Source organism: Brassica napus, chromosome A9 (assembly GCF_020379485.1).
Source record: "Brassica napus cultivar Da-Ae chromosome A9, Da-Ae, whole genome shotgun sequence".
Lineage (NCBI taxonomy): Eukaryota > Viridiplantae > Streptophyta > Magnoliopsida > Brassicales > Brassicaceae > Brassica > Brassica napus.
In genome coordinates, this window is record NC_063442.1 from 5137799 (window position 1) to 5150129 (window position 12331).

At 34.9% G+C, this 12331-nt stretch overlaps 1 protein-coding gene across 1 annotated transcript; it reads right to left on the reverse strand.

The window, feature by feature from the left end:
• Positions 1–1252: 1252 nt before the first annotated feature.
• LOC125577762 (protein MIZU-KUSSEI 1-like) lies at positions 1253–2317 on the reverse strand. Its single transcript, XM_048739510.1, has one exon. It carries the CDS (start codon positions 2273–2275, stop codon positions 1529–1531), a length of 747 nt encoding a protein of 248 aa, XP_048595467.1. The 5' UTR covers positions 2276–2317; the 3' UTR covers positions 1253–1528.
• Positions 2318–12331: the final 10014 nt, after the last annotated feature.

The window sequence follows — 12331 nt, forward strand, 5'->3', positions numbered from 1 at the left end:
ATTTTATAATAAATGTATATCACTAATGCTAATATACATAATATTTTTAACTACTTTAATCATAATATCTTTTATTTTAAAAATAAAAAAATAAAATTCTAACAAATCTCATGAAAAGGATTATAATAAGATCTTAATTGTCATAAATTGAATATAAATATTTTTAACTAATTTTGTAATTAGTAATGAAATGTTACTAAAAGAATAAAATTATATCCTATTTTACCAATTTTATAATAATATCTATCATTTTAAAATAAAAATGTTACACTGAACAAAATATGATAAAATTATTTTAAATTGATAAGTTAACATATTTTATTTTCATAAATATAAAATATTTATGCTAAAAATATAATATGTTGGAAGAACGTATTAATATTAGTAAACTATATAATACATGTATAAAAATTTAACTTATCTTAAACTTTTTAATATACAGTAATTTATTATATAAAGTTAATAAACATTAGAAATTACTAAAAAAATCTAGCGATTTTAATTACGGATCATGATTATAAATAAATTAAATACAAAATTATTTTCATATATGTTGTTTCATGCATTAAAAAATTTAGTTTAGTAATCAAACGCAAATTCAATAAGACAAATATATAATAAGCAACATATATATATATATATATATATATGTGATGAGTTTAATTTATAGCATGAAAACTATAAAATTATTATATTTGGCATAATTATACAAACATTTAAATATGTGAGTAACATTAAAAATATATAATAATTATGTAAAACAAATGTCTACATATATAAATGTGAAAATATATACCCGCACAACCGTGCGGGTGGAAATCTAGTTACTTAGTTTATGGTCAAAGTCTCAAAGACTGTCTGCTTATAGTTGCTTGGATGATGATTTAGCACTGCATTCAATCGTGTGTTATTATATGGGAGAGTCAGCTAAACAAGTGATGCCTTATTTTTCATATATACTGTTTGAATATATGTACGATGTGAATTTAGCATCTTAGATAGAAATAACTAATGATATACAAATATTTATATATGTGTATTGGTTTGTAAATTATACTATTATAACTATTATAATGATCTAAGACATGTAACTATGTATAATTTGCTTTTGCTATTAGTTATATAATAATTATCATGTTTGCTTGTATGCATGCACATTCTAGTAACGAAGATGGCCGACTATAAATATTAACTTTATTCCCCAAATTATTGATAATAATAGAAAGCAAATGTAATGATATACACATAGATATATCATATAGATGATTAAAAGCCTGTGCACTACAAGAAACACATGAACACACATGGTCACCACTACTGCATACAAAAGTTGAGATCATTAAAAAAACTATGCTTATTACATTTTCATCTAATCAAGCATAGCTAAAAAAGAACATTACGAGATTCACATCAATCGGTTTAGTTTGCCTAAACGAAACAGTAAAAAACACCAATGAGTCTCGATATCATCCCAACGTATAGTGCACCGATTGATTTCCATATGCTCGAAAACAAAACGATCCAAAGATCATTTCCGTGACGATCTAAAAAAGAAGATACTTAGTTCTTGTCCGATAATCCCATGTGGATCGATGAGATGAAAAGATTCTGAATCAAACGATCCAAAAACTCGTTTAAAACTCGCTCTTAAGTACATCATATGATCACTCTTCGCTCGGTTAATCTCTTCTCCATTAACAACTCCAGCTCCTTCGGTCACCGGAGTAAGCACCTTCAAAGCGGCTAGCTCGGCTTTTGAAGGCTCTCTTTTGATGGCGAAACCAACTTTCCGACCGTTGCAGTACATGTTCCATAAAGGTGTTGTAAGAAGAGAAAAAGAAGAATAATCTTGATGTGAATCATATCTGTCACTATTGTTTGATTCAAGAGCGATTCTTAGCACGCCTCCTTGCATTTCGCGAGCTAAGACTTCGGTAGGGACGGTGAGTTCTAAGAGGACAATGATTGGATTTAGGGTTTTGGTATTTGTTGCTTGGATGCAGAAGTTTACTTTGCCACGTCGGAAACCAAAGATTGTTCCAGTGAAAGATGAGGAGTTTGTGGTCACTGAGGAGGTTCTTGGTTTGATTTGGCGGTGAGATTTGTCTTCTTGATTGTCATTTGGATTTACGAGTGTGCAGTAGCAAGATGGGATGAGAAGTTGGACGATGGTGCGGAGGAGGCGCCATGAACGGACTTGTTTATGGCAGTCTACGGCTGTAGTTGTGGTGGTTGCTGAGAGGCGGCGACGGTGAGGGTTTGTGGTGAAGGACATGGTGTTTTTTTATTTATGGGAAAATGATGAGAATTTAAGTGCATATGTGTGTTAGGGTTTAAGTAGGGTGGATGTATATATAGAGAAATGGTTATGTGGTGAGGCCCAAATTTCCATTAAAAAAGAAGATAAATGGTCCTAAATTGAAAATGATAGTATGTACTTTTGCTTTAGAAATATTATGCAAAGCAAAAATAAATTCTTTTATGTGTTTAAAATTGCCTAAATGGTATATATTAGTCTAAGATTATTGTCGTTATCACTTTTTTTTGTAACATATCACTTAAAATTATTATCGTATTATAAAACGAACAACTGCATGCCTACGTACACGCCCAAACACACACACACACACACATATATATATATATATATATATAGATATTTGAGATTTAAAAATTAAATATATATAGACGTAATATTAATATTTTACAGTAATAATGTAATATATGTTTGATTAAAGAATGCGCTTGTTAATTTTATTTTCAAAAGAAAGAATGTGACTGTTAATTATAAAGGAAAGCTTCAGAAATAATGGCTCTAATTTATCTATGTTCAATAGCATAACATGATATATGAACATTGATGTTTTCTGTTACATTGATTAATGAAGTAAGAAAAAAATACATGATTAATGAATTTAATGTTATAGTATTGATTTTTTCAATTCGTATGAATCATTTTGATGGCTAGAAAAGAATGACACGGTGGCTTAAGAAAGGGTGAATTTGCGAGATAGCCAAAATCTAGAGTATAATTAGGCAAATGACTATGATTTTGACATTATTGAGTGAATAATATTTTGCCTTCTCCCAAGCCGGTTATACCCCTACTGAAAACAAGTTACCGGTCAAAACAAAAGGAGAGATGACATCGATGACTTAATAGATGGATCACATTCACTGTGTACTGTTAACTAACAAATCAAGCAAATATATCCACGTCACATGCTTTCTTACCACGTATATGTTAACTGTGCTATATAAATGTTTTATTCCATTTATAAAAGTACTATGTTTGATAGAAACAAACAGAACACCTTCATATGAAACAGAACTAGAAACCTTAAACTCAATTCCACACCTAAATACTACGCCCTAAACTCGAATCTCTAAACTAAAACTCAAATATTAAATCTAATTTCTAATTATAATAATTTTAAAAAATAAAATAAAATAAAGATATATAAAATTTGAACTATTGTTCTATACTATCTAAAATAGAGTGGAGACTATTCTTCAGAACTAATGCATTTGTGTTCAACCTTAACCCACCTCCAACCAAAATAGTATATAACACCAATCCCATCCCAACCCCTCAATAATAAACCATATAACAACCCTACCATAAACCCTTAAATACTTAACCTTAAACCATAATCATTATACCCTAAACTCAAATATAAACCCTAAATTCAAATATAAACTCTCGACCTAAATAGAATGGAACTAAATAAATAGCATAATATATATTGGTGAAAATATTAAATGTCTATGATATTATCGAAGAAGTTAATGCTAATTCCATCTTTACCTCCTTCACCTACAAAATACTATACCCTAAACTTTAATCCCTAAACCCTAAACCCAAATATAAACCATAAACCCAAATATTAAAAGTATATAAACATTATCATTCTACATTAGGCATATAGAATAGAAAATCTGAAAATGTAGTTACAATCTAAAACTCATCTTAACATATTTTTCAAATATTGATATGGTTATGCCTTCATGGAAGATGGTAATTCTTGTCACAATATCAACCCCAACCATACATAAACTAAACCCTACACGGAAATATAAACCCTAATCCAATATCAACCCCAATCTTTCATAAACTAAACCCTAGCCACTAATCACTAAACCCTATATGGAATATAAACTTTTATCCAACCTCAAACTCAATCTTTCATAAATTAAACCCAAATTTCAAAATGTATGTAACATGCATTTTCATTCTACATGAGCATATAGAATAGAAAATGTAACAAACGATATAGCAAAATACATATATATTGTCCAAAATTTTGAAGTGTCTATGATTACATGGAATGATGTAATGCTTACACCAAATTCAGGTTGATTGTAGCGAAAAGAAATAAAGATTAATGGCATTAAAAGAGGTGGAAGAGACAAGATAATATGAATATCATTTCCATTCAACATCACACTGTATTCTGTTTTATTTGATGTCATAATAAATTATGTTCTATTTACATTCAGATATATTATTTTTTCTTTACAAAATCATATAAAGACTAATATAAAACACATGTATACATCGATACAAAACTCATATCAATGGAACATGAAACAACAAAGAACAAGATTGAACCATTTCTTTCAGACATCGAATGAAATATAACTTACTAAATAGTACATTATATATTAATAAACGTGACAAATAAGAGAATACCTGTTCCATTTCTTAAAATAGTATAGAAATACTATTATCCTTCCAACTCATTCTTGACAAACCTGAAAAACACAATGAAAAATAAGCACACATTAGTATACAAGTTGAAAGGAAATGGCAACATATGAGATAGGCTACTAGTATATGAATTACTCTCTGCTTAGGCTAAATGTTTAGTTGTGTCAATCGAAAATAGCCTATGCGAGTAAAAAAATAACACATGCAATTAGAATTATACCATCTGAAATAATATAGAATATATATATGGAAAGGAACTGAAGGTCAGATGGAATGGAAAACGAATAATATATTAGTTTTGATACGATTCTTCAGAAATAGCAGAGAATGGAATGGCACGTAAGTAGTCTAAAACTAAGATTTTCCATTTCAAATAGCACATGTTCCATAAGATATTCCATTTCACAGAGAACTAAATTTGTTTTATCGTAAAAGGACTTTTCATTCTAAAATGATTATCCCCTTCGCAGTAAACAAATGAGTACGACAAACCAAAAAAAGTTCAACCCTAAATCAATTTGTTTGCCTCAGCTTACTAGATCGGACAGGCAACATAAACGATGGGTTAGATTTATCAACTTAGAATAGACTAGGGCCGAATCTATTCCACATAAGGGGAAAAAGCATGGAAATAATATAATCTGTGGCACAAAACAGAGAACTTACAATATTGCAACAGATCTCAACCTAATCGCCAATATGAAGGAGATGAGGCTATGGTGGTCGTTCATGCCGATTACACTTACGAACTCTAATGAATCTCCTTTGAATTTCGAATCGGCGCGTTCGCTTGACGAACCTATGACGAGTGACGAGTTTGAATGGAAGACGATGCCTCCGCGGTGGATGGAAGAGCAATATACGGTGGAATCTGCTGCTTGATTCTGCGATTCAACAAATATCGGCCAGAAACTTTTCACCTTTTTAGAAAGTGACGAAGAAGAAAAAATTACTTTTGGGAGATGTGTGACTTTCTGATGACCACGCGTAATTTTTGCTTGGTTGGATAATTAATTTTTTTTTTTTGAACTGCAGGTTGCGTTGAAGGCTAGCAGGGTAATATTATAGAAAATACACTCTATATGGATGTATGGTAGGGCATTTGGCTATGGAGCTAAATATTATTTTTTTCTTAGCCATACGCTCCAATTTCCCCTTTCCGTACAGCCACAGTTGACATGACCAATCATTTGTATCATTATTCGTCATTTTACCTTATGTTACGTATTAAGAAATTTGTAGTAATCTATATAGTTTTTATCTATCTAATGATTATGCTCGTGCATATTTAAACAATAATATTGCTCGTAAATTTTTTTTTGACTAAAAATATTGCTAATAATTTTAGTAAGCGATAATCAGCAAGTTCATGGATCCACACGTCTCTCATATCCCTCTTCGTGTAGTTCTTTTGTTTTAGTTTCTTGCGTTTTAGCTGGCAAATTGGTCCGTAAAGAAATTATTGATTAATTTGTGGATAATCATATTTGTGGCACATATATATATATGCAATGCTTAGATGGGTAAATATAATCCACATGTATTCGTTTGTGTTAAGTATCCAAGACCTATTATAACATGAGACTACTATAAACATCTTTATTCTATTACTATTTAGTAGGATACAAGAATTGCTACAACAAATTTACAACAAGGGTCAAGGGTATGCAACATCAACCATAACTACACATGAATAAATGAAATATACATTGACCAATCCCTAACTACATATTTTCTAAATGTGAAATTTGTGATATGTTATTCTGTTATATATTTGCGGTTAATTTAACACAATTTTAATACGACAAACAAAAACTTATAAATAAACGACAAAGCCAAATTAGCCGTCTATTCGACCATCGACAAGGATTGATCCATAGGGGCTGACCTTGTTACCATTATTGGCTCAATATTTATCGTCATGATTCCCACTAAATTTGGACAACATTCGAACCATTTTATTCTGTGGTACGTATCCAGTAAGAATATCAAATTCTCCGGTGATAGTAACACACAATGAATGGTTCTGGTCGATCGAGTCCTAGTCGTGGCCTCGTAGGTCAATCAGGAAAATATCACCGGATAGTTGACACTTGACACGTTTATTTTCTATTAACATTTTGGAAAATTTATCATCATTATTAATTTGTTGGACCTTTTCGTTTCAATAATTTATCTCCGCGTTGGAGCATTTGCATATATTTTTGCTTTTGCACAACGACGGATGTTGGAGAAACGTTGTCTTTTTGCGCTTTTTCATAAAATTTTGCTAGCTTGGTTCTTTCCACTCAAAAGCAGTAAACTTTATAATATTTGGATTTATACAAAAGAAATGACAACACAATATATCATTGTCCCAGTTTATTCGGCTGTCCAACAACCTATTTTGGATTTTCAATTTATTTTGGTAATTTATCGTTTGTTCTTTTCATCTTGACCGACGCCATCAAACAAGTAGGAAACAACAACGCAATTAAATCAAATAAGCACGCATTAAGTGACCAATGTTAGGATTAAGGGGCCACGTTTAAGACCCTTTTTCACCAATCTCCAACGACATTTACAATACATAGTATAGAGATTATAAAAGAGGAATATCTTTGATCAAGTCTAGGCCGACTATTTATGGAAAGTTATACCTTTGCTACAATTGAAATGCACATGCATGACCCCATGAAGATAAGAAAGTGCTTTTGTCATACTCAAAATAATATCTAGGGGGCTATTTCAGGAAAATGTTATATATTAACTAAGCATTGTAATTTTCTTAATAATGGCGTCTCCAATGTTTTGAAGTATAAATGATTCAACTAGAAAGAAGAATAGGGCAAATAGCAAATCCCGTCGAATGCGCAGAAATATAAATGATTAGGATAAGTACTACGTTATATACTGAACATGAGAATATTATTTGGAGAATTTCGACAAACATATTACATGGAGCCATAGACAATCCCGCCAACAAACCAATTCTAAATAATGCAAAGATATAAATTACATAAACCCCAAAAAAAAGAACGCAAATTGAAAATCATCAAACCCAAAAACACTAGACACCAAATCATCACTCCCTCCTCAGACTCTTTCACCTCTGATCCTCCTTGCAAAATAGTAACCTCTTTGTGTGAATCTCACAGAAGTTAGTTGTTCCAAACGTGCCACTAGAATGACTATTGATAGAAAGTTAGCAACACATAATATCATCAACCTTTGAAATATTATCTTTCACTTTTGACATTGTCTGCAACAACTGAAGCTTTCATATATAAGCCATGTTTTTGTGTTTGTGAATTCATACTTTTTGTTTGGACTAAAACAAACAAATTATCTTTTTCTTGTTGTAGCTGATCCCTCTCACATGTCCGTCGTTTTCTTGAGTTTATTGTTCCCCTTCACTTACAGTCACTACAGAAATTTTTTACTGAATGTCCCAAAGTTCAAACGTGGTGGGACATTTTATATGTTTGACACTTGTTCACTGACTCACTGTTATGGTGATTGGTGATACCAAAAAAATTGTCATAGTTATCGTGCGTTGTGATCGGTGAAGTTGATAACTTTCTCAAATATATTAGGCTTTTTCAACTTGATTGCTTCCTTGCATCATACGAAATCCCTTGACATTCCACCGAGAGATTAGTGAGTTTTTATATTTTTTTCTTGTTTATGATTTGTAGGTGGTAACTTTCTCACTTTTAGTCGGTTGTGCATAACTGAACACCCAGCTATTCGTACATACTATTAGGAGATTTTGGGGATTACGAGATCGCTTATTATACATTTCTATATTAGTTTATGAAATTAGATTTATTCATCTCTATATAAGTCTGCATATTATAATTGATTATCTCTGAAAGTGTACTATAATTTTGTTCTTTTTTTTATCTTTGTGTTTTCCCTAATTTTGATATAACTAATCTTTTCGATCGCTCAATACCCTCCTGCAAATTGATACTTCGTAAAATGTGTAAGATTAGACAGGTTTTCAAAATATCAGCAATATACCCTGCTGTGAGGTAATAAAAACGCTGTTTATAATCGATCGTAGAGTCAAATCGGCTATTATGCATGGTCGTAGGATCATCGACGTTTATACATGATCATATGATTCTTGAAGTTAAGACCATCTACAATGGATTTAACACCTTCTCCATTTTTGTTAAGGTTCTAGAGGTCTAGAACCGATATATCTCCTGTATATTGGAGAGAATATTGTGGTTATAGTTAGAGATAAGGACGAGGAGATTGATAGTTATCTTGTGTCTGTAACTTGTGTATATAACCTTGTACGTAACAACATATGAATAACAAGTTATCTTCTCATAGTTTCTCTTGTCTTACGTGGTATCAGAGCCACACAAGGCTTGAAATTTGTTTCGTTCATAGACAAGAAGAAATATGGGTGACAGTAAAGAACTGGTGAGTTCATCAGGGGTTACGCTCGAGAGTAGGATGTCTCCATATTATCTGGCGCCCTCGGACAATCCTGGTACGTCGATCACGTCTGTGATCTTGAACGGAGAGAATTATTCCGAGTGGGCGCTGGAGCTGGAGAATGCACTGTGTGCTAAACGTAAGATTGGTTTTGTGAATGGAAGTTTGAAGATTCCAGATGAGAAGGAGAAGCCGACGGAAGCTGAGATGTGGAGGACGGCTAACTCAATGATAGTGGGTTGGATCAGGGCTTCTATTTCTCCGGTGATCAGGTCAACCGTGCCTTTCTCTCCGGATGCCTGCAAGATGTGGTCAGATCTTAAGAAGCGCTTCTCTGTGGGGAGTGTCGTACGTGTTCATCAACTCAAAGCCGAGCTTGCTTCGTGTAAACAAGACGGTTCTGGTGTGATGGATTACTTTGGAAAATTGTCGAAAAATGGGAAGAGTTGTTGAACTGCAAGCCTATTCCGACTTGTACGTGTGCAGCAGGAGAGATCTATGCAAAGGAGTATGAAGCAGAGAAGGTTCACCAGTTCCTAATGGGTTTGGATGATTCACGGTTCAGCAATGTTGTAACAAATATCATTCAAATGGAACCATTGCCAGACCTTAACTCTGCTTATCAAAGAGTGATCCGAGAAGAAAAGAGATTGGGGAGCACACGCCTTGAGTCGAAGGAGGCGTCAGTAGGTTTTACGATGAAAAGTGTTCAGCGAGAAGGAGATGATGATCAAACAGTGAGTGCGGCGATGGCTGCGGTTGCAAAGAGTCGTTTCTTGACTGTGTGTAGCAACTGTGGCAGAGCTGGACACGAGAAGAAGGAATGTTGGCAGCTCATTGGATTCCCTGAGTGGTTTACAGAAAGAAATCAAGCAAATGGAAGAGGTGGCAGAGGAAGAGGTGGCAGAGGAAGATCAAACTCCACACGAGCTAATGCGGTTCAAGCTGGAAACTCTGCCGGTAGTCAAGGATCATCAGTTCCACAGTTGACTCCTGAACAATGGGCGTCTCTCACATCATTGCTTGAACGTCAGAAGCCGTCTCCAATCCCGGATCGGTTGAATGGTATGGTACAAACTGGTGAGGTTATCATTGATACTGGCGCGTCGCATCACATGACAGGGGACTTGATGTTGTTAGTTGATGTTCAACATATAGTCCCTTGTCCAGTGAGCTTTGCGGATGGAAGCCAGGTTATGGCTACTAAAAGTGGTTGTCTGCGTTTGTCCGCAAAGTTGAAATTGGATCATGTCTTATTTGTTCCAAATTTGAATTGTACCTTGTTATCTGTTGCGAAGTTACTGAGACAAACTGGTTGCTTGGCTGTATTCACAGATACTTTGTGTATTTTGCAGGACCGTTTTACGAGGACTCTGATTGGAGCCGGTGAAGTTAAAGATGGTGTCTATGTTTATCGGGATGTAACAGTGGCGAGGGGTCACAGAGTTAAAGCTTCAGAGGATCAGGCTGTGTGGCATCGTCGTCTAGGACATCCTGCTTATGGTGTTTTGAGTTTTTTACCTTTTGTATCTGGTGTTAAAGACGTCCCAAACAAGTTTGGTGGATGCGATGTTTGTTTTCAGTCTAAACAAACAAGAGAAGTGTTTTCAGAAAGTCTTAATAAAAGTTTAGCTCCATTTGATTTGATTCATGTTGATCTTTGGGGACCCTATCGTGTATCTTCTTCGTGTGGGGCAGTATACTTTCTCACAATTGTAGATGATTTTTCAAGAGCTGTATGGATCCATCTACTGCTTGAAAAAAGTGAGGTAAAGAAAGTGTTGCCGAATTTCCTCAGTCTTACACATCGACAGTTTGGTAAACTGGTCAAGACGGTAAGGAGTGATAATGGGACAGAGTTTATGTGCTTGTCGAACTACTTTGCAGAGAAAGGAATAGTTCATCAGACATCTTGTGTGAGCACTCCTCAGCAGAACGGGCGCGTAGAGAGAAAGCATAGGCATATACTCAATGTCGCGCGCTCGCTACTCTTTCAGGCTAGTCTTCCTGTTCGGTTTTGGGGAGAGAGTGTTCTAACAGCAGCTTATCTCATAAACAGGACGCCGACGAAAGTACTGAATGGAAAGACGCCGTATGAATGCTTGTACGGGAAGCCACCATCGTATGGAGAGGTGAAGACATTCGGGTGCTTGTGCTTTGTGCATCAAGCAAGAAGAGACAAAGACAAGTTTGGAATACGGAGTAAGAGATGTGTTTTTGTTGGTTACCCTTTTGGAAAGAAGGGATGGAAGGTGTATGACATGGAGAAGAATGAGTTCTTTGTCTCTAGGGATGTGGTATTTGATGAGGAGTGTTATCCTTATGCAGAAAAGGAAGTAGCTGAGACTGATATGGTGCCGCAGATGATGTCTGTGTGTGATGATGAAATTTACTCCGTAAGGGGGAGCAGTGAAGTAATCACTGCTGATACTGTTGGAGAGGTAGTCACGGCCGATACTGCTGGTGAAGTAGCTACTGCTGATACGGAGGTGGCTCAGAGAACAGAAGCTGAGCCGCACATACAAGTGCAGGAAGTAACACCGCAAGTTAGTGATCAGACTGCGACAGAAGAGGCTCTTGGACGTGGACATAGAAAGACAGTTCCATCAGTTAAACTACAAGATTATGTAGTCTACAATGCACAAGTCGGTTCTGATAAACATGACACCATCACCGGCCTGCGATCAGATGTCTCCTCGGCGGTGCCAGGTAAGACACAAGTACTTTATCCCATTACTGATTTTGTATCTGATGATCAATTCTCAGATTACCACAAGGCCTTTCTCGCAGCCGTTAGTGCTGGGGTGATACCTAAAAATTACAAAGAGGCCTTTGCAGATAAGAGATGGAACAAGGCCGTGAAAGGGGAAGTTCATGCTCTTGAGTTGAATCGTACATGGGATGTGGTGGATCTTCCTGCAGGAAAAAAAGCAATTGGAAGTAAATGGGTGTTTACAATCAAGTACAACGCAGATGGAACATTAGAGAGAAACAAGGCGAGGCTGGTGTGTTGTGGTAATCATCAGGTGGAAGGTGTGGACTATGAGGAAACCTTTGCGCCTGTTGCGAAGATGGATACGGTACGCACACTACTGGAGGTTGCAGTGGCAAAGAACTGGGAGGTGCACCAGATGGATGTGAGTAATGCGTTTCTTCATGGAGATTTGGAGGAAGAAGTATACATGA